This window comes from Petromyzon marinus, chromosome 55, assembly GCF_048934315.1.
Source record: "Petromyzon marinus isolate PM22_M1 ecotype Great Lakes invasive population chromosome 55, UKy_Petmar_22M1.pri1.0, whole genome shotgun sequence".
In the NCBI taxonomy this organism is placed as follows: domain Eukaryota; kingdom Metazoa; phylum Chordata; class Hyperoartia; order Petromyzontiformes; family Petromyzontidae; genus Petromyzon; species Petromyzon marinus.
The window spans coordinates 9,569,462-9,597,074 of record NC_133721.1 but is presented as its reverse complement, the minus strand read 5'-3'; the positions used below and the strand labels follow the sequence as shown (position 1 = coordinate 9,597,074).

The following is a 27,613-nucleotide window of genomic DNA, read 5'->3' as shown; positions in this document are numbered from 1 at the left end:
TAGAAACTAAATTGGCGCGTGTTGTTTACGCGACAAACCTTAATGGCCGAAGTCGGGTGGTGGAGGGTTACGACACATTTATGCTCACACGATCTCACCCAGAAAAAAAAACCTTTATTATGAATGACTCCATACATGTCGCTCCACCGAGCAAAAATAGTTTACACGGTTCAGTTAGCAAGAGCGAATTCGCGTTTTAAGTCGAAGAAACGATTCATAGCCGCCGGTTTCGTCAAGTCGAGGACCGCCTGCACTTCCATCGAAGCCAAGAGACGGGATGATGGATCGCAACGTGGTACAGAACCGAGACAGAGTGTGCTCAATCACACTAAACATTTAGCCTGTACAACCATCGGTGTGAAAAGTGTATATTATTAATATACATTACCTTTCATATTATACTACATATAATATTCGTTTTTCCATGTAAAATAGTCGTCACAAACAGGTATTTGGGCGAGGGGGGGGGAATGGATGGAGTACGTGTACACATGAAACAGACGACTGTATCGTCAGGGATGCCAACGCTTGGGGGTGCCGCCTCGGGACACCTGGCGCCTGCATGTCGCCATGGAACGTAAGAAATGTGGGCCTTGATGGGAAGGTTCGTACATCTCGAGTACGCTACGGCGAGCTACCTACCACAGCACGTAAAACGGGATTGGGTCGCAATACGTAGAGTGTGTTGTGGCGAAAGTAGGTAAAAACGGGAGGGCGTAAAATCGGCATTTTACTGCAGCTACTTCTTAGAATCCATTCGCAGCAGTTCATTGGATTTTCTCGAAGACACCTGGGTGTCTCTGGCCGTCACTGGGTTACACATCTCAGGAGCTTTTCTGAAGAATGTTGCCCATCACAAGACAGGGAGATGGGGACAGCGCAGCTTTTTGATTGTGGTGCAAATGAGACGAAACATTTGTTCCCGAATCAAATCTCGACTCTGTAGTTATGGAAATTTAAGCCGAGCGTCTTAACGGTGATTGTAAAGTTTAAGAGGTAAGGAGAGAAGACGATCTGTATATTTTTTTTAACCAGATGAGTCCATTCAAATTCACTAATTCACACTCATTATACAGCAAGTGCACTGAACAAATGAACCACAATACCTCGCTGATCTCGTCGGTCATCCTCGCAGCAGCTTTTGGCTAGCCATCAAACAGATGATTACCGCATCGCGTGCTTTCAGATAAACTTAGGCGCCCATCTGGAACGCTCTTTCTTCCGATATTAGGAAGCCATTGTGGAGCTATACACTTTGAAATCGAGAGTGGAAACTTAATTTCTTTACAAATACTTTTTGTGGACACACAAAGGGCCGAGCCGGTCTCCACCAACTCAAATTTCCGAATCCAACGTTGCCTCTGGTGCTTCCTTAGCTTTATTAATTTGAACTATGTAATCAGAAACGTGAGCTAAAACGCTTTAACATTTTAATATAATGAAGTAAAGCTACAACGGCCAACCCATTTACAACTATGCTCGAGTCGCTCAAGACACGAATCGTATTTAGAATTATCAAAATCACCAAGTCAGATGACGAGAATCACATCACCACCAGAATGTGCTGACCAATACGCCCTCCCGTGTTACGTACGGTCGCTAACCTCAATGCACCTCTTCTCATGGCACCTCGAGATCACCTTCTCACCGCTATTACAGTGAATGATGAAGTCTTGTAAAACTGCGTTGCTGACTGGACGACGACAACAACAAAGCCTTCCAATAGAGCCGGGGCCCTTCGATGCAACAAACCACGATGATATCAACGACAGCGACCCCAGAGGAATCGCCAACTCAGGCGCTGTGGCTATCGGAAGCCGCGTCGCCGTCCCAGTGAGAACTCTGCCTGTGGCTCCAGAGGCGGAAGTTTGTGCGGAACGACTTGTCGCAGTCGTGGCAATTGAACGCCTTCACCTCGCAGAACATCTCCTGGTGGCGCTCCAAATCCTGCAAGAGGCTGAACACGACGCCGCACTTGGTGCACGTGTGCGGTAAGTCCACGTCCTGCGCCGCCGCCACGGCGCTGGGCTCCGGGTGCGGAGGGCTCTCCGCGTCGGCGGCGGCGGTGGTGGCGGCCGTCACGAGCGGAGTTATTCTCCGATCCGCTCTCACCGCCCACACCTTCAGCTGTCTCGCCTTGGCCGCGCCGTCCCTTCTCAATCGCGGCGGCGGCGGCGACACAGGATTCAGCCGCACAAGCCGTGGCTTGCGGCAGCTGGCGTGCGCCAGCTCTTCCTCCTCGTTTGCCATCCCGTAAACCCTCTTGTGCTGCGGCTTCGTTTTATCCTCGCCGATTTCAGCGCCGCTCTTGACTGCGGGGCTGCCGGCGGAGCTCAGGATCGCGCTACCCACTTGAGATTCCTGGAAGTCATCGTTGTGGTCATCGCCGCTATCGTCACCTTCGTTAGAGTTTACCTCAACGGTCACAAAATTAGCGTCAGTGTCTTGATACTCAACTTTTACGTCCTTGCTCTGCAGCGACCTGGCCGCTTCAGCGTCAGGGAGGGACAGCAGCAGAGAGTACGCCGCCAGTTTGGCCGCAGAGGTCGATGCTAGGTAGACGGCACGCAGCGGTGACGAGTGAACGGCAATGTCCGAGTCCGATGCCGCGTAAGTAGCGGCAGCGTCACCAGATTCCTCTCGCTCGGCCTCGGCGGTGGCCTCTGGGAGGGACAAGGACTGGGCCGCACGGCCCTCGGAGAGGAAGGCGAACGTCTCCGAGTCGTGGTGCACCTTCTGGCGGTGGCGCCACAGGCTATAGGCCGTGCGGAAGGTGCGCTCGCACGGTCTGCACATGAAGTGCTCCTGCCCACACATCTCCTCGTGCTCCTTCCTCTCATCGGCTGAACACAGCACCAGATCGCACGGCCGGCACGGCACCGGCTCTTTGTCGCTCCGCTCGGCCGCGGACACCTCGTCCGTCGTTTTCGGCCGGGGAGCGAATCCGGCGGCGGCAGGACTCGCCGCTCTCTCGACGTGGAGGGCCCTCTCCTCTGCGGAACGAGCGCCTCTCCTCACCGCGTGCGCCCTCATCCTTGGCGTAGCGAGAGCGGAGCAAGCCGCCGCCACGCAGTTCTCGCAGTAGCGCCCGGAGGCGTGGACGCCCACGGGCCTCTCCGACGCGAAGCGGCGGCCGCAGTGCGCGCACGCCGTCACCGGCACGCCCATGTGCACCAGCGCGTGCTCCACCGCCTCGCTGACGTAGGCGAAGCGGGCCCCGCACAGGTGGCACTCGAGGCGCTCCAGGTCCAGGTGCGTGCGCGAGCGCTCGCGCGCCAGCGGCACGCCGGCGTCCATCGGCTCCCCGCACGCGCCGCGCCGCACCCGCTCGGGCGCGGCGCCGCACGGCGTGACTCCCGCGCCCCGAATGCGGCGGTGGCACTTCTCCAGCAAGGCTCGCTCCGACGACGGCGCCACCGCCGCCGGCTCGGGGCCGAGCGCCGCCTCCTGCGGGACACGGTGCCAGCGGCCGTCGGGGCCGCCGGAGACCGCGGGCGCGTCGCCGGTGCGGGCGTCCGCGTGGAGGCAGTCGGATTGGCCATCGGGCACCTCGACCTTCACGGGCCACGCGTGCCCCTCGACCGGCAGATCCCACAGGGGTTCCCTCTTGATGGCGTGCGCGGGAGATGCGCCGCCACCCGCGTCGCCCGCGTCGCCCGCGTCGCGCTCCTCCTCTGCACGACGTTCTTTCTCTCTATTCCACCGCGCGGCGGCTGCGGCGGCGGCTGCGGCGTCGGCTGCGGCGTCCGAGAAGTCGTTCTCGATGTCAAAGGAGTCGTTGTCGCGCCCATTGAAATCGCAGTTCCCTTTGTTTTTGCCGCCGTGGAAAGCGGGGACGTCTTCGTCGTTGTCGTCGTCTTCGCCGCCGCAGCCGACGTACGGCTCGCACGCCTCCACCAGGCAGCGCAGCTCCAGCTTCCGGGCGGCACGGCGCAGCGGGCGCACGTCGGCGCGGCTCACCGTCACGTCGCCGCGGTACACGTAGCCCAGCACCTGCTCGAACGTTCCCATGGAGACAAAGTCCACCACGAAGGGCCCCATGCTGCTGCAGGGCGCGCCCAGGAAGAGGCTGCGGAAGTAGCCGCTGGTGCTGCTCAGCACCGCCTTGTGCGCCAGGTAGCGGCGGCTCTGCACCTCGACGACGACGTCGCAGAAGGAGCCGCGCTCGCGCAGCTCCCACAGCTCTTGCAGCAGAGTGGAGAGCTGCTTGGTACTAAGCAAGTTCACGTCATCCTCGGCATTCTCAGCCATTTTCCGGCTCTTGTTAACGGAAGAGTCCCTAGCAATAGAGAAGAGATCGTCAGGGAAAATCTGCTCGTGGCGTTCGGATACAGAACATTTGAATCATAACAGCTTTCCGCTCAATTGCATTGTCTCCTCAGTGGCCGGGCGAGTGTCTGCAGAGCAAAATAATCTGGGAGGCGAGTGGATATTTTTTATTTTTTGGAAACGCAAGGCTTCAGAATGTGCGCACTTGTAACCATCCAAGCGCCACGTAACGCACTTTTAGAAGCTACCATCTTTACATGTGGTGTCCCGGGGAAATGCAACACCAGTGATGTATGTCGAACTTCTTTTGCGCCGTACGTACAAGGACAGGGCAAATAGGGGATGAGGGCCTCCCCACACGGTAGAGGTTGTAGGGGTGCATTTGACCATACTTCACCAACTCGGTCAATGCAGAATGAACAGCACGGAATACAAACATGGGAGCATAGAAGTACAGTAGAATATTGGGTACGTGCTGCACTGCCGCGTGCTGCCCACAACGTAGCCCAACAGATGGCGTGTTAGTCCACTTACTGTACCGCCTTCTCCTGGCAAGCCAGGCTTTGGCACCTCAACACCCACAGGAAAGGGGTTTCCCCAACATTTGCTAAATCCACCAGCCCTCACCTTCGCAGTTCTGGAATATAGACGCACGTCGCCACCGAAAATCTGGCGTGGCCTCCTACGCTTGTGACGCAGGAGTACGGGGGGGGGGGGGGGGGGGTCTCTGAATTGTGGCCCCAATGCCCCTGCACGGTGTATACATTTAGTGACCAGTTTGTGGAAGATCAACGGCGGCCGCATTTTGGAATGATTGGCCACTGCCATGGAAATGTGGAAATTCCAACACTGGCTCGGGGAGGGGGGCTGCCAATTTAAAGCGGAGCACCGCCCCCCCCCCCCCCCCCATTGCTCGCTGGAGGAGGAAGATGCTGTCTTGTTTGACGGTCGAGGCGGGGGGGATTACGGTCAATTAGAATCCTGGACGTCAGATCAGGCGACTTTGGTAAGGAGCGTTGAGCAAACAGCAAAGCTTCTAAGGATTTTGTGCTCACTTGAATTTCAGTTTCACATTAAGAATTAAAAGAGTGCATGGCTGGTATTGGTGGTTGTAATAATAGTTCAGTATTCTTGAAATGCTGTAGCTGAGCCTCGAGACTTTTGCAGGAGGGTGCTGGCCTGAAATGTGGGTAGTTTTCGGGTGGAGCATTGTTGTTATTTTTGCTTGGGAGGAAACGGTACCCAGAGAAAGTAACCCCCCCCCCCCCCCATCACATCTAAAGAAACAACACTCAAAATACAGACAGGTCAGCAACCTGCTTGCTACTACGCTGCCAAATATGCACTACCCTCAAGTCTCACAGGTGAGAATCGTCACACACACATAATCCGATCTACCAACCCGAAGCCTTCATACATCTGTACCTCCACGTAAAAAAAGATTACAGTATTTTTTTTTTACACAACCCATTAGTGACACGGCCTTCTGCAGGTACATAATTTCAGCTTCATTGATTCAGTACAAGCAAACTCTGGTGTCTCATCAGGAGCGTCAAGCTTCCTTGAACAAATTATGGTGAACTGCCAGGCTGTCACCCGATGATGCTAGTTGTAATTACTGGCGAAACATCGTACTCGAATTGTAAATGTCGTGGGTTTAATCTCCAACACACTGGTGTGCTGTACTAGTAACGAATTGGCATGTTTTGTTTAATTGACAAACCTAATGGGCTGTCGGGTGGTGGCGGGTTGAACAACACATTTATATTTACGCGATCTAACCCAAAAACCCCTCTTGTGGATACCGTAATATTGGTCATGAAGGTTACGTGTCAAACTGCCTCATGTTAAAAGCAAGGACCCACTCTTTAAGATACAGGTTCTAGCTTTCAATTACAAAATAAAAGTATACAAAACATCGGAGATCGATACTTGCTCTTGCATAACCCAAACAGCACTGCTTGAGGTTCGCCAAGGATTTAGGGGTTCACCAGAGATCATGGAATTTAAAATCAATCACGAGCAGCAGAGGGTAGGGGTTCCTCATAGACGAGACACGTTTCATCACAGGGCCATTAATTAATAATTGATGTGTTGGTTAGACCGCGTAGGAACGATGACAATGTGTACGCATGTACGGCACGAACTTCTTTCGTGCCGTACGTAGGCCAAACGTGCTAATCGGAGGTGCGAATCATACGAGGAAGGAGGGTGCGCGCGCTCGTTTATCGTGCATCGCACAATCCTCCTCCACTCGAATAAAGTCGTCACGTGGACAAACATGTACAATTGCATGAAGAATAAGAATGGGTTTTACCCTTTCTGGCAATAATGCAGGAGGAGTTAAGAGGTTCAAACACCAAATAGATATATTTTGCGAGGCATCAAGTCTGCGTTAACTGCACGCACTTGCGGTGAACATCGAAACAAACATGCTCTGATTATACAGGGTGCTTCAAAAGTGTTACACTTATATGGGACTATCGTTTTTTCATGGAAAAAGAAGGGCTAGTACACTGTGACATGATAACGAATTTAATGTTAATAGCTTGAAAAAGTCAAAGAGTCTCCACTTCTTTGCCCTCATTGTCAACACAAGCCTGGAATCTTCTCCAGGCGGTCTCCAGAACCCGGAGGCACAATTCTTGTGGTACTGTTGCAATGACATTTTCAATTTTCTGTCGGAGGTCTCGCACATCACGGGTCTTGGTAGCATAAACACGTTCCTTGACCATACCCCACAGCCAGAAATCACAAGGCGTGAGATCTGGCGAACGTGCTGGCCATTTCACAGGCCCTCCTCTGCCAATCCATCTCCGCTCAAATTTTTTGTTAAGATGAGCGCGAACATTCGAAGCCAAGTGGGACGGAGCACCATCCAACTGAAAGTATCCGGTAAGCCGGATTTGCAGTGGCAGGTTGTCCTCTGCGTAATTCTCCATCATGTGCAAGAAGTCACCACCGTTGATTGTGGCGTTTTCAAAAAAATACGGCCCTACCACTCCAGTTCCAGTGACTGCACACCAGACATTCACCTTGGGACTGTCTCGTTCATGATCACGCACAACACGAGGATTCTCAGTACCCCAGAAGACACAGTTGTGTTTGTCCACGTGTCCGCTTACGTGAAAGGTTGCCGCGTCGCTGAATGCCACTAGTCTGTGAATGTCAGGTTCCAAACTCTTCGGCTCTAAGAAAACTTTGCAAGCCTCAACACGAGCGACTTTATCTGCAGGACGTAAAGGCTTGCACAGTCTGCAAATGATATGGCTGCATTCCCAGATCCTTGTTCAATATTCTCCACACCGTTGCCTGGGGAAGACCACATTCTACGCTTAATCGTCTGGTTGATTTCCCTGCGCTACGCAAGAAAGCTTCTTGTGTAACAGCTATGTTGGCAGGGGATCGGCCCGATCGTGGTCGACCGCTGTTCCCTTTGTAATTATCAACGGCCGAGTCGGCTTCGACGAACTTGTTGTAAACGCGATAAATGGTCAATCTCGAGGGTGGATCGCAGTGGAAATGATCTCTGTATTTGTTGCGAACCACCGTGGGTGACTGAAAGACGTCCATCCACGCAGCAACCTTTCTTCTTTGCTCCAAAGTCAATCTCGTTGCCATTTCAGTGAACTGCAAGGGAAAGAAAAACAATTGAAGCACCCCGTATGATTGGCCTACACCAGACACGGCATTGTTCTTTAGGGCCTCGCCTCACCAGTGTCAGACCAGAGAATAAAGACAAAAGGCCAACAGCGCAAAGGCAATGCACGTATCAGAGGGTTTATAGCTCAGGGTGAGCAGCTATATATCCTGGGATACCTTTTGCATGTTCACTACAAGTACTTGCAGACTCTTTGGTTCTATTCGGTAAAGTCTTTACCGAATAGAACCAAAGAGTATGGATCCTTGCAGTCACGAAAAGCTTCAAATCTAGAAGCACTTGCAGACTTGATGCCTTGCAAAATGTATCCATTTGGTGTTTGAACATCTTAACACTTCCTGTTTGAAAACCTATTCTTATTTTTCATACTACTCGGGACCTTTTTGCCGGTATCAATGACACGTACAATTGTATTGCTTCAGCGTACCCGCTATGCTGACACAACAACAACAACCGCTATTCGCCACTCAGTCGCGTTGACTTTACCAGGCTACGTGCACGTCAAGGCCACGTGAAGTGTCGACGCATCCACGCATCGATTGGCATTTCACTCCACCCAGATCTTACGCCAAAAAAATATATTATGAAAAAACGTGCTTGCGTTTATTTACACGACTCAGGAGGAGAGTCCGTGCAGCAGACACTGAAGCCAAGGCCAGGCACTGAGAGCACGCTAAAGAACGTGACAAGACAAAGACCCTGATGACGCCTGCCGTATATTTGGAGTTTGCGTGTTTATCCCCGTGGTCGTGTGGATTTTCCTCCGGGTCCGCCCGCTTGGCTACGTACGGTGCGACAGAAGTTCAACGTACACTACATACGAATCATTTGGCGGGACCCTGGGGTCCCGCAAAAATCAGGTCAATAATTATTATTTTTCAGTCCGCCCACTCGTGCCTCGACTCCTATCCAGCCATCCCGCCCAACCTCGTCGCCGAGTTGGGCGACGACAGCAACGCGCCGCCCGCCCAGACTCGCCGCGCCAGCAACAAGCGCCAGCAGCAGCAGGCGGCGATCACCACGATGGGCGCCACCCCACCGGCCAAACGCGAGCCCCGGGGGGCGTCCGCCACGGTCGCGCGCGGCGACGACGCCCTCCGGTCAGCCGTCGACCCTCAGCTTCTTTGCCAAGGCGAGCCCGCCGCCCCCCAGGCAGTGGATTTAACGTGTTTATGTAAATTTTCAACTTTTTACGAAACTTAGTGTCCCCAAGTAGCTCTCGACGAGGCCAATCGATTGACCACTAGTTTTGTTGTCGGTAAGGCAACAAGACTCGTGTCGCCACGCGGTTTTTCCCACCCCGGGGCAGTGATGGGACCCCCCGGGGTCCCGCCAATTGCTTCATATGCAAAACTGCTGGGGGAAAGCGGTGTGAGCGAGTGCAGAGTGTGTCTGTGTGTGTGTGTTTACAGTGTGGAGAGCGGTAGTAGTGGAGAGCGGTGGTGTAGCGGTTAGCGCGCTGCACTACGAACCTGTGACGATTATCTGAACCGGTCTTGGGCCTCCCCTAGGTCGACTCAGCCTCAAATGAGCACCTGGTGCGCTGTGTAAACATCGCCACTGGGAAGACAAAGGCGGACGTGGTGCTGGCCACCCACGCCCTCGCGTGCCTTCTTCGTAAGTGCTCGCTAACAGCACTTGCCCCAAACAGTCTGTTAAGGCTACACAGGGGATCTTTGTCTTCGTGATTAATGCAGTGATCAGCGTCCACTGCAGTTAGTGTACCGTACTATCAGTAAGACGTTAGCGGCAGGTTAAGTCTACAAGTTGCGTACGACGCGATGATCAAGGTGCAATAATTGCGCGGTGATTGATTGGATCCGACTCTCCAATGCCGCTGGTGTACAGGGCAATGTTGATCTGTGCGATTGGTGTAAAGGTAGAATTAGTTCAACGAGTTGGCTTCCGCGACCAACATCATCCTATAGTACAGGTTTATTTTTGGGTTGGATCGCGTAAATACACGGTGCTTAAAAAAAGTGTTGAGCACTTACATGGGACCATCGGTTTTAATGGCAAAAAGAACGGATAATACAATATAACATAACAAATGTAATGTTCATAGCTGGGAAAAGTCAAAGGGTCTCCCCGCTTGTTCGCCATCGTTGTCAACGCGTGGCCTGGAATCTTCTCCACGTGGTCTCCAGAGCCCGGAGGCAGCAGCACGTGTCTCTTGTGGTGTTGTTGCAAATTCTCAGAAGTGTTAAAAATGTACTTGAAGCACACTGTATATTTAATTGTGTCGTTAAACCCGCCACCACCCCGACACAGCCAACAATGTCTGTATCCTCGGGTCTTTCGGTAAATTCACGTAGATAGGTTCAAAATAACACAATATTTTGTTATTTTCTTTGAACCTATCTACGTGACTTTACCGAAAGACCCAAAAACGTGAATTCCTGCAGTCACGAAAGATTTAAGTCAAGAAATGTGTCATTCTAGATTTGAAGTTTTCGTGACTGCAAGGATCCATACTCTTGGTTCTTTCGGTAAAGTCACGTAGGAAAAGAAAATTAAAAAATAAAAGCTCAAAAATACATAGATGAAATCACGTTTCGATTGCAACACAAGCAATCATCATCAGGTGTGACAACCACAGCAAGAAAATTTCACGTCAGTAAAATTACACTTCAGTAAAATTTCTTGCTGTGGTTGTCACACCTGTTGCAATCGAAACGTCGCGATTTAATTTATTAATTTTTATTTTTGATCTTTTATTTTATTTTCTTTACCTACGTGACTTTACCGAAAGAATGCGTCCCGCGCGTGACGTCACTCCACGTCGGCCAGCCCCCCTCATTAATAATCATGACCAGGTGACGTCTTCCACACCATAAAGGCCCGCTTGTGTTGCGATCGAAACGTCGTGGCGGGGTTAATTATTTTAATTTTAGTTTTATATCTACGTGACCTTTACCGAAAGAACACAAGAATATGGACCCACCACCGTCACCAATAATAATAATTAGCAGGTGACGTCACTCCACATGGCGCCTCCTCCCCCACCCCCTCTCCTCGGCGTCAACAACGCCTCAACTACAAAGGCAGAAAACTTAAAAAAAATCTAGATTAGCAGAACACTCGCCGGGTTTATTTCAATAAAGCTGAAACTTGCAAACGAAAAGCAGCAGACCGCGCGCGACGCGATTTGTAAGACCCCCGCGGTGACGCAGACTTACTTAATTTAAAGGTTAATAATCCATCGTTCATCATTGACGTCCTGTGTACAGTGATGTTTGTGTACAGTTGGGGTTTGTGTACAGTGATGTTTGTGTACAGTGATGTTTGTGTACAGTTGGGGTTTGTGTACAGTTGGGGTTTGTGTACAGTTGGGGTTTGTGTACAGTTGGGGTTTGCGTACAGTTGGGGCTCGCGTACAGTGGGGCTCGCGTACAGTGTGGTCGGTTTACAGTGCAGGCTTCCGTACAAATGGCCGCTGTGGACAGTGGTTCAGAACTCTTTGGTTATTTCGGTAAAGTCACGTAGGTTATGAAAAATAAATTAAATTGTGGTTCATCGTTTGGCGCCGCGGAAATTCGAGAACGCAGCGGCGAACGAACATCTCGGCAGCAACATCGAGCCCACGCGTGCCACGAACGCAGCTGCTGCAACAGCGGAGGGGCTGCTAGGGTGGGGGGGGGGGGCAGCTGCTATTGGGGGGCACCCAGTGGGGGGGGCCCTAAGTGGGAGGGGGTCCCCCCTGGGTGGGGTGAGGGGCGGTCCACCCACACCCACAGGAGACCCCCACACAGGTGCCCACCCACCCATTACAACGATCGTCGGCGTCGTCACCATCGTCACCACCACCACCACCACGACCGTCACGACGAGGAGCGGGTGTGTGAACGCGTGGTGAGGGTAAACTCACGTGTGCTCAGAGCCGAAACGGAGGGCCGGCGGGCTGCCCGACGAATCGCTCACGAGGAGTTAAACTTTTTTTTTAGCGGCTGGCTCGCTCGCTCAAAGCTGATGGGCGACGAAGGCGGGGTTTGGGGGGAGGGGGGGACTAGCTGCAGGGCGCGCGCGCGCGCGTAGACCCGGCGGAGGTGGGGGGGCGGCGGCGGCGGAGCACACGGAGCGCTAGTTATATCCCTCCGCGGTGACGCCCCCCCCCCGCGCATCACGTGACGCGGGAAGGGGCGGAATTAACCGGTGTATCGACTCCTAATCGATGTAATCGAAACTCGCGATTCCGTGAGCTGAATCGATTGTTGACGTGGTGAGGGGTAAGGGGAGGGGGAGGGGTAAGGGGGGGGCAGAGGAGGGGGTTGGATGAGTGAGTGAGGGGTGAGGTGTAGTGGTGGTGGGTGAGGTGTAGTGGTGGTGGGTGAGGTGTAGTGGTGGTGGGTGAGGTGTAGTGGTGGTGGGTGAGGTGTAGTGGTGGTGGGTGAGGTGTAGTGGTGGTGGGTGAGGTGTAGTGATGGTGGGTGAGGTGTAGTGATGGTGGGTGAGGTGTAGTGGTGGTGGGTGAGGTGTAGTGATGGTGGGTGAGGTGTAGTGGTGGTGGGTGAGGTGTGGTGGTGGTGGGTGAGGTGTGGTGGTGGTGGGTGAGGTGTAGTGGTGGTGGGTGAGGTGTAGTGGTGGTGGGTGAGGTGTAGTGGTGGTGGGTGAGGTGTAGTGGTGGTGGGTGAGGTGTAGTGGTGGTGGGTGAGGTGTGGTGATGGTGGTGGTGGGTGAGGTGTAGTGATGGTGGTGGTGGGTGAGGTGTAGTGGTGGTGGGTGAGGTGTAGTGATGGTGGTGGGTGAGGTGTAGTGGTGGTGGGTGAGGTGTAGTGGTGGTGGGTGAGGTGTGGTGGTGGTGGGGTGGTGGGTGAGGTGTAGTGATGTGGGTGAGGTGTAGTGGTGGTGGGTGAGGTGTAGTGGTGGTGGGTGAGGTGTAGTGGTGGTGGGTGAGGTGTAGTGGTGGTGGGTGAGGTGTAGTGGTGGTGGGTGAGGTGTAGTGGTGGTGGGTGAGGTGTGGTGATGGTGGTGGTGGGTGAGGTGTAGTGGTGGTGGGTGAGGTGTAGTGGTGGTGGGGGTTGGGTGGGTGGTGGGTGAGGTGTAGTGGTGGTGGGTGAGGTGTAGTGGTGGTGGGGTGGTGAGTAGCTTGATAATCATCACAATCCATGGGCATATATCCCGTAATAAGGGGCCGTCCATAAATGACGTCACGCGATTATGACGTCACAAAGTCTTGATTTAAAGCTTGCGTGACTGCAGGAAAACCACAGCAATTTTTTTTCTTGCTGTGGTTGTCACACCTGATGATGATTGCTTGTGTTGCAGTACAAACGTCGTGAGAATGTTATTGTTTTATATTTTTATTATTTTATTGTTTCCCGTCTTACGTGACTTTACCGAAAGAACCAAGAATATGATAACAAAGTATATTTATATTAAACAACAAAATAATAAAAAATATATTTTATTATTTTGTTGTTTCTCTTCAACGTGACTTTACCAAAAAAACTAAGAATATGAATTACTGCAGTCACGAAAGCTTTAAATCAAAATTTAAAGTATATTTAATTAAGTAGAACGTTTTGATTTAAAGCTTTCGTGACTTGCAGGGATTCATATTATTGGTTCGGTGGGTGAGGTGTAGTGGTGAAAGAAAGAACCAAGAATATAAGTAGAAATATAAGTAGAACCAAGAATATAAGTAGAACGTGTTGTCTATGTTTATTTAAAGTTTACGCATTTTGATGTGACGTCACATTTCTACCCCCCCCCCTCGTCACACATCGTCACAAATGTCTGACCCCCTCCCCCCTAGGTGCGTGACGTCATTTATGGACGGCCCCTTACCTATGTCAGAATTGTATAACGTCCAAGTCATACAACGCTGTACTGAACACGCATGTTCTTAAGATGTTCAGTTTAGTATTGTAGCTGATTTACTTACTCCTACAGATGTTATTGAATCCTGCCATACACGCATGTTCTTAAGATGTTCAGTTTAGTATTGTAGCTGATTTACTTGCTCCTACAGATGTTATTGAATCCTGCCATACACGCATGTTCTTAAGATGTTCAGTTTAGTATTGTAGCTGATTTACTTGCTCCTACAGATGTTATTGAATCCTGCCATGACTCATTTTTCCCCTTGCGATCCTCGCTCTTAGATGTTTCGTGACGTTATCCCAATCCAGTAGACTTACCAAGCATACAAATTCCTTAACATTCACAATCTTGCTGATTTCTAGGGTTACTTTCTCAATGTCCTCCCTTCCGAACACCGTCGTCTGTCTATTCCGCGCTAATCCTCAGTCCTGCATCCTTTCAACGACATTCTGCCTATGAACACTTTCCCTGAACAAAAAACCACGCACCTTGCTTCCATCAGATCTATGTTCGTCTGCGAATCTCAGGTTAGTTATTCTTTCTCCCTGCGCAGATATGCCTGTGCCCTTGTCCTGAATGGCATCCATCAATCATCCTTTCCAAGTGTGTGACGAAGTTGTTTTGGTGATAATTGATCTCGCCGTCTCGTACCAGGTGTTGTCGGGAACCATTCTCGTAATTTCCTGTCCAAACCTTAAATGATGACTTTGAACCTTTCACCGATATCCTGCAGAATCTGTGCCAGCAATTTCCCTACTCCGTGTGATCTGGATTGCAGGCCGTCGAGGGGTAGTAGGGGAAGCTTGATAAGCGGTCATATTTACATTGCTATATATTATTATCAGAGTTGTCTTTTTTGTTTGCATTTTGACTGCTTGTGTTGTGGTTATTGCAAACATGATGCCTTGAATAAAGGTGTCAGTTTTTGTGCCAGTTAAAAGGGTAAAACCTATTCCTATATCTTGTTTCTGGCAAAGGAGGTCTCATAATGTTAATGCTCACCCCGAGCCCTCAATACTCTGATAGTGCGCTGTTTTTGAGTTGTACGCCTTTTGGTGTCTTCTGGTCCAACACCAATGGAGACTAGGCTCTAAGAAAAGCTGTCTCGGGTGTGGACCAATCAAATTCAAGGACAGTGCATATTATTATCAGAGTTGTCTTTTTTGTTTGCATTTTGACTGCTTGTGTTGTGGTTATTGCAAACATGATGCCTTGAATAAACGTGTCAGTTTTTGTGCCAGTTAAAAGGGTAAAACCTATTCCTATATATACAGGGTGCTTAAAAAAAGGTGTTAACACTTATATGAGACTATCGTTTTTAATGGAAAAAGAACGGATAATATACTGTAACATGATAACAAATGTATGTTAATAGCTTGAAAAAGTCAAGAGTCTCCACTTGTTTCGCCATCATTGTCAACACGTGTCTGGAATCGTCTCCAGATGGTCTACAGCAAGGCCGTAATTATAATATATTGGGGGGACACACATCCCCTAGGACAGCCCCCCCCCCCATATTCAAATATGCTCAAAATGTCCCCCCCCCAATATATTGCTATACAAATTGCTATGCTATGTAAATAAAAACAACAATTTGATAAACCTTGGCCACAATATCTGGACTTGTCTTCATATAAATCAACGCATAGATTTCTGTTTATATGATTGTGGTTATGGTTGTACTATATTCATCCCTAATCTCTGCCATTACATACAATGAAACAAGAAATGGTAAATTAAAAAAAAGTATAACCAGAGCAATGCAATACAATAACACTATTAGACATTATTGTAAAATATAAATAAAAAGTCCATCCCATGTGTTAGTGATTTTTTTATATTTCAGGCAGAAAAAGAGTTTTCAAAGTTAGCTATTTTTCTGGGTTGGGACCCCCCAGACCCCCCCTTGGAAGATTTGGTCCCCCCCAATGTTGACTCCATGGCTATGGCCTTGGTCTACAGAGCCCGGAGGCACATTTTTTGTGGTATTGTTGCAAATTCTTTAAATTTCTAAGTATTAAACTATTTTTTTTTTACCAGGTAAGGCCCCACTGAACTATGAAGCTCTTTTTTCAGCAGCAACCTGGCCACGAATGAGAACTCAACGTAATTGCCTTACCATGTGGAAATGCACAGCGGCCAAATACAAATGTGGAGGGAAAAACCGGAGGACCTGGAGAAAAATCCACGCGACCACGGGGAGAACGTGGTAAACTCCAAATACACAGCAGCAGCAGGCGTCAAGGTTGGGATCGAACCCACGACCTCCTGTATACCAGGCGAGGTAGTTAATATCTTGCCACATTGTAATTTTATTATGATTATTATTATGATGCTAAAATATATAACGTAATTGTAAGTTTGGCTTTGGCGGCTCACATCACACATGCAGTCTAAAATAAACTTGTTTATGCAAGGCATTCCTTTAAAAATACTTTCATACAATTGCATTCCAGCGTCTGCAATGGTGAGGGGAGGGTGAGTGGTGAGGGGAGGGGGTGAGGGGGGGAATCAGCGGTGAGGGGAGGGAGTGAGGGGGGGTGAGTGGTGAGGGGGGATGAGTGGTGAGGGGAGGGGATGAGTGGTGAGGGGGGGATGAGTGGTGAGGGATCATAGAGGGGAACTTGAGTGAGGGAGTAGTGAGGAGTGGGTGAACGAAAGGTTCCCTAAGCCGGAGCACAACAAGCCAACTGTTGTTAAACGCCCGTACGGCCAGTGTCATGAAGTGCGTCACGGTTCAACTAAACACAGTGGAAGCAACGCGTAGTTTGTGGTCACTAAGTCGACGGTGGAGGGGGGGGGGTGACGACCACGCCAGCCCCTCGCACCCATCCCAGAGCCCCCCATTCCAGCCCCTCGCACCCATCCCAGAGCCCCCCGCTGTCAGCTGTGGTGGCTACGAGATCGCCGTGACGGGATCGGCCTTAATCTTGATTTGAAGTTTTCGTGACTGCAGGGATCCCACTCTCTTTGGTTCTTTAGGTAAAGTCATCACGTAGGCAGAAAAATTAAATTAAAATAAATTACTTATTTTATTTTAATTTATTTTCATGGGAGTGAAGGCCGGTAAAGTCACGTCGGTATAAAAATAAAATAAATTAAATCATTTAATTTATTTTAACTTTATTTAAAAAAATTAACTCTTTGGTTCTTTCGGTAAAGTCACGTAATAAACTAAAATAAATTAAATCATTTAATTTCTTTTAATTTTTATACCTACGTGACTTTACCGAAATAACCAAAGGAGATCGGCCTTCCCTCCCATGACATTGCTCACATCCACCACAGCGTTAGCGTCCCCACCACAGCCAAGGGGGTCGGGGGTTGTTGTTCAACTACATTATGCATGCGCATTATGCGAGCCCATTCGTCTTGTACTTCCTGACGATTGCATACTAAGATAGCCGTACTAACTGTAATCCTTATTGGAGTATGGTGACCTTTATAGCCATGCATTTAAACAATGTATTTTTGACGATTCGCTTCCAAGCAGCACTAAGGCTGTAGCTATCCGAACGGTTGCATTTTTTTTCCTATCTCAATTTCGATACTCTAATTAGTATTGGCCAGTAGTAACTCGTTTTGCACAGAACTTCAACATTAAATTTCGATTTAAAGCTTTCGTGACTGCAGGGATTCATATTCTTGGTTCGCGTCAGTGTCCTGATACTCAACTTTTTCGTCTTCTGCAGAAGGAATCTCATTTGTTTTGGGGTCATCCTTTGGCGCTGGCCCCAGCACTATCAGGATTTATGAAACCGCTTTGGCCTCATTGTCGCCGTCAGTCTCGGCTGGAACGTTTCTCTGCAGCGACCTGGCCGCTTCAGCATCAGGGAGGGACGGCAGAGAGTACGCCGACGGTTCGGACGCAGAGGTTGACGCTAGATAGACGGCACGCAGCGGCGACGAGTGAGCGGCGACGCTTCCTCTCGCTCGGGCTCCGTGGCGGCCTCTGGGAGGGACAGGGACTGGGCCCTCGGAGAGGAAGGCGGACGTCTCCCGAGTCGTGGTGTACCTCCTGGCTGTGGCACCGCAGGCTGACGGAGGGTTCGCTCGCACGCTCTGCACGTGAAGCCCTGCTGCCTGCACAGCACCCCATGGTCCTTACTCTCATCGGCTGACCACAGCGACAGATCGCACAGTCGGCAGGACACCGGCTCTTTGTCGCTGTGCTCAGCCACGGAACGCTCATCTGCAGAACGAGCACCCCTCCTCCTCACTTTGTGCGCCCTCGTCCTGGGCGGAATGAGAGCTGCGCGAGCTGCCCACGTCACCAGTGGATATTTCGTTTTTGGGAAACGCAAGGCTTCAGAATGTGCGCCACTTGTAACCATCCAAGCGTCACATAATGCACTTTTATAAGATGTGCCACCTTTACACGTGGTGTCCCGAGGAAATGTGACGCCACTGATGTATGCATGTATGTTCAACTTTTTCCGCACCATACGTAGGAGTACAGGCTAATAGGGGATGAGGGCCTGCCCTCACATGGTGTAGGTTGAAGGGGTGTATTTGACCATACTTCACCAACTTGGTCAATGCAGATTAAATAGCATGGAATACAAACATGGGAGCGTTATATTTACTGTTATAAAAAAATATAAGTATGCTAAAATATGATTGGCTCTCTCGTTAGCTAGGAATATGTCCGATTTTGTGTTTGTGATCTTGATGTGTAGGGGTATCACTTATCGTGATAATATCAACGATTCTTGCGTCAACATCAATGATTCTCGCTTTAACAATTGTGCGTGGAATTATGTCAAGTCTCGGCATTTATATCTCACCGCAGGATACAGGTCGTCATTACAATGATGCACGAATTTAGGAAAGCACTCGGAAACCTTTTTTTAATCTAAGCAACTTGAATCTCAACTTACCCGAACATCAAACTCTTATCATCAGAATACCGACAACAGTGCCCATGCAAAAATACGTACTTATCAGTCCATACTGGATTATCATAAAAACATCAATGGTCAAATCTCACGATCACGTGGTTAAACCAGAACAATAGGCAGCACCTCAAAGTGGAACTATTCGCACAGAATGCGTCATCAAATGCGTATCAGTTAGAAAACGTCAACGATTGGATCTCACAATCGGTGATTAAAATACAATAGGCCGTCTCATGGCAAAGCAACCACACACAGGTCCCTTGTTATGGTCTGCGAGGCATGCAAGCTGACATTATTCTTGGCCCACAACCTGTACAAGGTACAATTAAACAAATAGTGAGTGTAACGTTAATGTTTTCCCCTTCTTTCCTTTTTTCTGAACAATACCTCAAGTCCCAAAACGTAGTTGCAGCACGCCAGGCTTGGCCCACAGGTATAGTGCTCTCGCGGCCCTGCTGACTCGCTGCTCCTTCGCACCGTTGTCTGTGCATCGTGCTCGATCCACGCATGAACGTGCCCGGGGGGCTCCCGAGTCGGCATGCCCGTTGGTCAGCCGTCAGCCGGCTGCGCTGCACGTTCGCAGGTTATCTGCACACCAGGCTCGATCTGCAGTTGGAGTACTCTGTGGCAACGCTGCTCCTCATTCCTCGTCAGCAGCTGCCTGCTTTGTGCGAGCACCCTTGGTGCCCCCCCCCCCTCCCCCTCTCGAGAGATCTCCTGTTCCTCGCTCACTCTCCAGACTCGTGGAACATTAGTCACTTGGATAACAAAACTTTTTCAGCCTATAGTTTTGGACATTTTCATGTGCACTCAATATTGGTGTATAACTCAAATCTCCACTTAACTTCTCACACGTCTTAGCTGCTCACATAATTATAGGAAAATGCGTTCGCACAACTCTTAGCTTAGTACAGTACAAATTCTTGAAGTTGTTGACTCTGCAAGCGACTCAAAACATCAGGAAAAAACAGAATAAAAACTTTAAGCGACACTCTGTCAGCACAGAACTCAACACTTAGCGACACAGAGCCTTTGCCTATCAACACTTGGCTGGCGACGGGTGCCAGTCCCAGAGTTTGCCGCAGCAAAACTCGAACCTTAAGGTTGATTTCGAGGACCATACCCGGGAGTTTGCCATTGCAAGACTCGACTCTGGTTGTTTACGAGGCACATACCCCGGAGTTTGACTCCCATCTTTGCACACGTGGTGCATCCAGAGTTCATCCCTGGTTCTGGCATCTGATGTCATAACCCCTGTCAAACTCCCTCCCACCGGAAGCAACCCCACCATTTGTGGGGGTACAGACCCACGTAATTGCCCCTAAGTGTGGAGTGTGTGTCTGTAGCCATGCTCACTGTGAAACAGCCTTTTTCTCTCTGGGTGTTCACGTACAGGTTTATCCCTTCTCCTATTGGGCCTGGTATGCCGCGTTAGAGTCCCACTCACAACCAACTAGGAATTCCTTGTTTATTTAATTAATTCATGAAGGCATATTAAGCCCCGAAGCTTCTCCAACATTTGCACACGTGCATCCATCAGGTCAGCCCGAGTTCATCCGTGGTTCTGGCTCCGCAGACATTCTGGCACCTGATGCTACAACCCCTATACAACTCCCTGTGGAGGTCATCCCAAGATTGTGCGAGTGCAGATGTTCTTAATTGCCCATAGGTGTGGTGTCTCTGTAGCCTTGTTTATTGTGAAATGGCCTTCCTCCCTCTAGAGGTCGACTCATCCTTAAAATGAATTCCTGCTGCAGTATACAAGATAAAGTCGGTTGGGGGAGGCTCTGGTTATACCCCTGGAATACATACCATTCTGGTCGTGGAGAATTAACATAATAAGTATTATGTAGCTCTTCTGAATGATCCTTTGTTGCAATACTTCAATGCAAAACTTCTATAATTCGTTATCAAGTTTATATGCCTAACCCAGATCTCATGGCAATGACGTATAGATCGGTGGCTGTTAATAAAACATGCAGCTATTCGTATTCAAAATCTCCTGACTATTTGCTGTGTTGTTATGGAACAATATAGCCTATCAAAGTTAATGTTTAATGCCAGAATGCTTAAGAATGGCTCATATGCATGGTTGGGATTTGAATGTTTCAACTTTCCAAGCACCAGGGTTTGTTTAATTCGGAGAGCGAAACGGCAAGGAACATTCTTGTCTCTTTGCCCTGTATTTGCCCTCGGATGGGCAGTGAGTTTTTGGTGTTTCTCGCACAATCTTGGGATGACCTCCGCAGGGAGGGGAGTTGTATAGGGGTTGTAGCATCAGGTGCCAGAATGTCTGCGGAGCCAGAACCATGGTGCTCTCTCAGAAATTCCTCTCATAAAAGCATAATTCTTGCTCATGCAAGAGTTATTCCTTAATGGCCTATCATGAACATTTCCTCCTTTACAAAACATTCTACGGCTTTAAGGCCCTCCCCTCAGATCTGGTTATTCTCATCATGCCCAACTGATTGATGTCTCTTGTATTCTGTTTACCCACTTCTCATTCTAGTGCTGTTTTGGCTTGGTCATCTGGTTTTCCCGACTTTCAGCATGCAGGGAACGCATATTTGTCTCCAAGGAGCCATGACATAAAAAAAATAAACAATATCACACTTAAGATACATTGTTCGAAAAGGCATATATACAACAAGAGCATAGAAGTACAGTAGAATATTGGGTATGTGCTGCGCTGCCACCTGCTGCCCACAACGTAGCCCAACAGATGGCGTGTTAGTCCACTTACTGTACCGCCTTCTCCTGGCAAGCCAGGCTTTGGCACCTCAACACCCACGGGTTTCCCCAACATTTGCTTAATCCGCCAGCCCTCACCTCCACAGCTCTGGAATATAGACGCGCCGCCGCCAAGAACCTGGCTTGGCCTCATATGCTTGTGTATGGGGGTCTCCGAATTGTGGCCTCAATGCCCCTGCATGGTTAACAACTAAGAGTGCATGGCTGGTATTGGTGGTTGTAACAATCATTCTTAGTTCTTTCGGTAAAGTCACGTTGAAGGGAAACAATAAAATAAGCAAATATATATAAAGCAATAAAAATTCTCACGACGTTTCGACCATAACATGATGACGACCGTTTGTGTTATGGTCGAAACGTCGTGAGAATTTTTATTGTTTTATATATATTTTATTGTTTCCCTTCAACGTGACTTTACCGAAAGAACTAAGAATATGAATTACTGCAGTCACGAAAGCTTTAAATCAAAAGGTTGTAACAATCGTTCAGTATTCTTTAAATGCGGTAGCTGAGCCTCAAGACTTTTGCAGGAGGGTGCTAGCTAGAAATGTGTGAGAATTGTCGTTGTGTGGGAGGAAACGGTACCCAGAGAAAGTAACCCCCCCACCCTCCATCACATCTAAAGAAACAACACTCAAAATACAGACAGGTCAGCAGCCTGCTTGCTACTACGCTGCCAAATATGCACCACCCTCAAGTCTCACAGCCGAGAATTGTCACACACACAAACATTATCCGATCTACCAACCACGCACCCAAGCCTTCATACATCTGTACCTCCACGTAAAAAAGGAAATTACAGTATTTTTTTTTTACACAACCCATTAGTGACACGGCCTTCTGCGGGTACATAATTTCAGCTTCATTGATTCAGTACGAGCAAACTCTGGTGTCTCATCAGGAGCGTCAAGCTTCCTTAAACAAATTATGGTGAACTGCCAGGCTGTCGCCTGATGATGCTAGTTGTAATTACTGGCGAAACGTCGTACTCAAATTGTAAATGTTGTGGGTTTAATCTCCAACACACCAGTGTTGCTGTACTAGTAACAAATTGGCATGTTTTGTTTACGTGACAAACCTTACTAAAATACTTTGATGGGACTATCGTTTTTTTCATGGAAAAAGAACGGCTAGTACACTGTGACATGAAAACGAATGTAATGTTAATAGCTTGAAAAAGTCAAAGAGTCTCCACTTCTTTGCCCTCATTGTCAACGCATGCCTGGAATCTTCTCCAGGTGGTCTCCAGAACCCGGAGGCACAATTCTTGTGGTACTGTTGCAATGACATTTTCAATTTTCTGTCGGAGGTCTCGCACATCACGGGGCTTGGTAGCATAAACACGTTCCTTGACCATACCCCACAGCCAGAAATCACAAGGCGTGAGATCTGGCGAACGTGCTGGCCATTTCACAGGCCCTCCTCTGCCAATCCATCTCCGCTCAAATTTTTTGTTAAGATGAGCGCGAACATTCGAAGCCAAGTGGGACGGAGCACCATCCAACTGAAAGTATCCGGTAAGCCGGATTTGCAGTGGCAGGTTGTCCTCTGCGTAATTCTCCATCATGTGCAAGAAGTCACCACCGTTGATTGTGGCGTTTTCAAAAAAATACGGCCCTACCACTCCAGTTCCAGTGACTGCACACCAGACATTCACCTTGGGACTGTCTCGTTCATGATCACGCACAACACGAGGATTCTCAGTACCCCAGAAGACACAGTTGTGTTTGTCCACGTGTCCGCTTACGTGAAAGGTTGCCGCGTCGCTGAATGCCACTAGTCTGTGAATGTCAGGTTCCAAACTCTTCAGCTCTAATAAAACTTTGCAAGCCTCAACACGAGCGACTTTATCTGCAGGACGTAAGGCTTGCACAGTCTGCAAATGATATGGCTGCATTCCCAGATCCTTGTTCAAGATTCTCCACACCGTTGCCCGGGGAAGACCACATTCTACGCTTAATTGTCTGGTTGATTTCCCTGGGCTACGCAAGAAAGCTTCTTGTGTAACAGCTATGTTGGCAGGGGATCGGCCTGTTCGTGGTCGACCGCTGTTCCCTTTGTAATTATCAGCGACCGAGCTAGTTTCGACGAACTTGTTGTAAACGCGATAAATGGTCAATCTCGAGGGTGGATCGCAGTGGAAATGATCTCTGTATTTGTTGCGAACCACCGTGGGTGACTGAAAGACGTCCATCCACGCAGCAACCTTTCTTCTTTGCTCCAAAGTCAATCTCGTTGCCATTTCAGTCAACTGCAAGGGAAAGAAAAAAATCTCAGAAAACATTTTTTGAAGCACCTTGTACATGCATTGCCTTTGACTCCGATTGGCCTACACCACACAGCATTGTTCTTTAGGGCCTAGTCCCGCAAGTGTCAGACAGAACAACGGCAATGCACGTATCAGAACGTTTATAGCTCAGGCTGAGCAGCTATATCATGGGATACCCTATGCATATTTTTGGTTCTTTCGGTAAAGTCACGTAGAAGTGAAATAATACAAATTAAACAATTAAATTCTCACGTTTCGATTGCAACACAAGCAATCATCATCAGGTGTGAAAACCACAGCAATATTTTTTTTTTAAGTGGCGGTTTTTAATTTATCAAAAAAAATCTTGCTGTGGTTTTCACACCTGATGATTGCTTGTGTTGCAATCGAAACGTCGTGAGAATTTTATTGTTTTATTTTTATTATTTCCCTTCTACGTGACTTTACCGAAATAACCAAGAATATGAATCCCTGCAGTCACGAAAGCTTTAAATCGAAATTTACCCTATGCATGTTCACCACAAGTACTTGTGGTTAATGCACCATCTTAACACTTCCTATTTTAAAACCTAATTCTTATTTTTCATACTTTGGAAAAAAAATTTGCCAGTATCAATGACACGTAAAATTGTATTGCTTCAGCACACCCGTTATGTTGATACAACAACAACAACCGCTATTCGTCAATCAGTCGCAGTGACGTTACCACGGCACTTGTGCCAGGCTACGTGCACGTCAAGGCCACGTGAAGTGTCGACTCACGCACACACACATCGAGTGGGCATTGCACTCCACGAAGACCCCAAAAAAGAAATTGTGAAAAAACGTGCTTGCGTTTATTGACACGACTCAGGAGGGGAGTCCGTGCAGTAGACACTGAAGCCAAGGCCAGGCACTGACAGCACGCTATACAGAAACGTGACAAGACAAAGGACCCCCACCCGTTTAGACACCCAGACTACTAGGGGGGGCAAGGGCTGTTAGCGAGCTCCTATTAACGCCTGGAACGGCAACACGAGGAGCTGGTGTGGTCAGCAGCCACGGTGGCTACGAGATGTTAACTACCTCGCCTGGTATACAGGAAGGAGGACGTGGGTTCGACCCAGGGACCCTGATGATGCCTGCCATATATTTGGAGTTTGCGTGTCTCTCCGGGTCCTCCCAGTTGGCTACGTACGGTGCGAAAGAAGTTCAACATACACTAGGTACGCAAAACTGCTGGGGGAATGCGGTGTGAGCGATTGCAAAATGTGTCTGTGTGTGTGTATACACAGTGTGTGTGTGTATACACACAGTGTGTGTGTGTATACACAGTGTGTGTGTGTATACACAGTGTGTGTGTATACACACAGTGTGTGTGTGTACACACACACAGTGTGTGTGTGTATACACACAGTGTGTGTGTGTATACACACAGTGTGTGTGTGTGTGTATACACACAGTGTGTGTGTGTGTATGTGTATACACAGTGTGTGTGTGTATACACAGTGTGTGTGTATACACAGTGTGGAGAGCGGTAGTGGTGGAGAGCGGTGGTGCAGCGGTTAGCGCTACGCTGCGCTACGAACCCGGCGACCCGAGTTCGATTCCCGCTCACGACCAACCCCAGTGACGATTATCTGAACCGTTCCTGAGCCTCACCTAGGTCGACTCAGCCTCAAATGAGCATCTGGTGCGCTGTCTGTCAACATCGCCACTGGGGAGACAAAGGCGGTCGGGCGTGGTGCTGGCCACCCACCCCCCTCGTGTGCCACAGTGCCGGTCTTCATAGGTGCTCGCTAACAGCACTTGCCCCTACAGTCTGTTGAGGCTACACGGGGGATCTTTGTCTTTGTGGTTAATACAGCGATCAGCGTCCACTGCAGTTAATGTACCGTACTATCAGTAAGAAGTTACGGCAGGTTAAGTGTACATTTAAAAAAAAATACTAGATCTTAAGTTTTTCGTTAAAGTCACGTAGGTGAAACAATAAAATAAATTAAATCACGAAGTTTCGGAAGCAACGCAAGCCTCGGATGGACGCTTGCGTTGCTTGCGAAACTTCGTGATTTAATTTATTTTATACCTAACGTGACTTTACCGAAAGAACCAAAAATATATATTTTTTTTAAAACTTACATAGGACTATCTTCATGGTTCTTTCGGTAAAGTCGCGTAGAAGGAAAATAATAATAACATAATACTAATAAAACAATACGTGACTTTACCGAAAGAACCAGGAAGATGAATCCCTGCAGTCACGAAAGCTTTAAATCCAAACTTACATGGGACAACATTTTTACTTGGGGTAAAAAAAACAACCGGATAATACAATGTAACATGACAACAAATTTTGATTTAAAGCTTTCGTGACTGCAGTGATTCATATTCTTGGTTCTTTCGGTAAAGTCACGTAGAAGGGAAACAATAAAATAATAAAAAATATATAAAACAATAAAATTATCACGACGTTTCGACTGCAACACAAGCAAATCATCATCAGGTGTGAACATTTTCTTGTTGCGATTTTCACACCTGATGATGATTGGCTTTGTGTTGCAGTCGAAACGTCGTGAGAATTTTATCGTTTTACATTTTTTTTATTATTTTATCGTTTCCCTTCTACGTGACTTTACCGAAATACGCAAGAATATGACAACAAATGTAATGTTAATAGCTTGAAAGAGTCAAAGGGTCCACTTGTTCGCCACCGCTGTCAACACATTCCCTTGGAATCTTCTGCAGGTGGTCTAGCCCGGAGCCAGCACATTTCTTGTCGTGTTGTTGCAAATTCTTAGAATTGTTCACGTTTTTTTTGAAGCACCCTGTATATATACAAGTGTGTCGTAAAAAACCCACCACCACCCGACACAGCCGATTTAGTAAGGTTTAGCACGTAAACGGAACGTGCCAATTCGTTACTAGTGCAGCACAGCGGTGATGCGGAGCAACTACACAACATTTACAATCCGAGAGCGATGTTTCAATTTGTGTGCACGGGGATTAATGGCAAGTGTCAGTGGTGCACGTTGCGGTGATTAGTGTACAGTGTGTGTACAGTGTGATTGTGTAGTGTGAGTGTGTACAGTGTAAGTGTACAGTGTGAGTGTGTACAGTATGATTGATGTACAGTGTGATTTATGCAGTGTGATGGATGCAGTGTGAATGATGTACAGTGTGATTGATGTAGTGTGTGTGCAGTGCGCTTGGTGTAAAGTGTGATTGATGCACAGTGTGATCGATGTACAGTGTGATCGATGCACAGTGTTATTGTGTACAGTGCGTTCGGTGTAGTGATTGGTGTACAGTGTGGTGGTGTACAGTGTTTAACGTCCGCGACAGTGGCTACCCAACATCTCGGTAGCAACATCCGAGCCCACGCGTGCAAAGAACGCAGCAGCAGCTGCTGCTGCAGCAGTAGGAGGGGGGGTGCCCACCCACCCATCACAACGATCGTCACCACCACCACCACCCACCCATCACAACGATCGTCACCACCACCACCACCCACCCATCACAACGATCGTCACCACCACCACCACGACCGTCACGGCGAGGAGCGGGTGTGTGAACGCGTGGTGAGGGTAAACTCACGTGTGCTCAGAGCCGAAACGGAGGGACGGCGGGCTGCCCGACGAATCGCTCACGAGGAGTTTAACTTTTTTTTAGCGGCTCGCTCAAAGCTGAGGTTGGGTGTGGGGGTGTGGTGTGGGGGGGTGTGACGAGCTGCAGGGCGCGCGCGTTCACACACGCGGACGGCGGTGGCGCGCACGCGAGCGACGCGCCGGTTATAGCCCCCCGCGTGTCACGTGACGCGTGGGTTATAGCCCCCCGCGTGTCACGTGATGCGTGGGTTATAGCCCCCCCCCCGCGCGTGTCACGTGACGCGTGGGTTAGTCGTCCTCCCCCCCCCGCGCGTGTCACGTGACGCGTGGGTTAGTCGTCCTCCCCCCCTCGCGCGTG

The 27,613-nt window shown here is 49.0% G+C and overlaps 2 protein-coding genes and 1 long non-coding RNA gene across 5 annotated transcripts in view; 1 reads left to right on the top strand and 2 right to left on the bottom strand.

The window, feature by feature from the left end:
* LOC142905251 (uncharacterized) overlaps nucleotides 1-12,063 on the bottom strand; it is a 37,162-nt gene extending 25,099 nt beyond the window's left edge. Inside the window, exon 1 of the mRNA XM_076052341.1 lies at nucleotides 11,799-12,063. The gene's annotated coding sequence lies outside the window, so the exon portion shown is untranslated. The remainder of the gene's footprint in view (nucleotides 1-11,798) is intronic.
* On the bottom strand, nucleotides 96-27,613 carry LOC116954448 (uncharacterized). Of its 3 annotated transcripts, none has more exons than XM_032974969.2 (2): nucleotides 27,245-27,527; nucleotides 96-4,279 (listed from the first exon to the last, which is right to left on the bottom strand). In XM_032974969.2, the coding sequence occupies exon 2, from the start codon at nucleotides 4,249-4,251 to the stop codon at nucleotides 1,795-1,797; it is 2,457 nt and encodes an 818-aa protein (XP_032830860.2). In that variant the 5' UTR covers nucleotides 4,252-4,279; nucleotides 27,245-27,527; the 3' UTR covers nucleotides 96-1,794. The 3 variants fall into 3 exon arrangements, 2 of the variants coding, with proteins under 2 accessions (XP_032830860.2, XP_075908454.1); XM_076052339.1 differs by having other exon boundaries at nucleotides 96-7,899; nucleotides 27,245-27,526; XR_012929644.1 differs by lacking the exon at nucleotides 96-4,279 and adding an exon at nucleotides 18,577-23,653 and having other exon boundaries at nucleotides 27,245-27,613.
* On the top strand, nucleotides 12,896-19,003 carry LOC142905620 (uncharacterized). The gene is made up of 2 exons (XR_012929645.1): nucleotides 12,896-16,037; nucleotides 17,446-19,003. It is a non-coding gene; the product is annotated as an uncharacterized LOC142905620 (long non-coding RNA).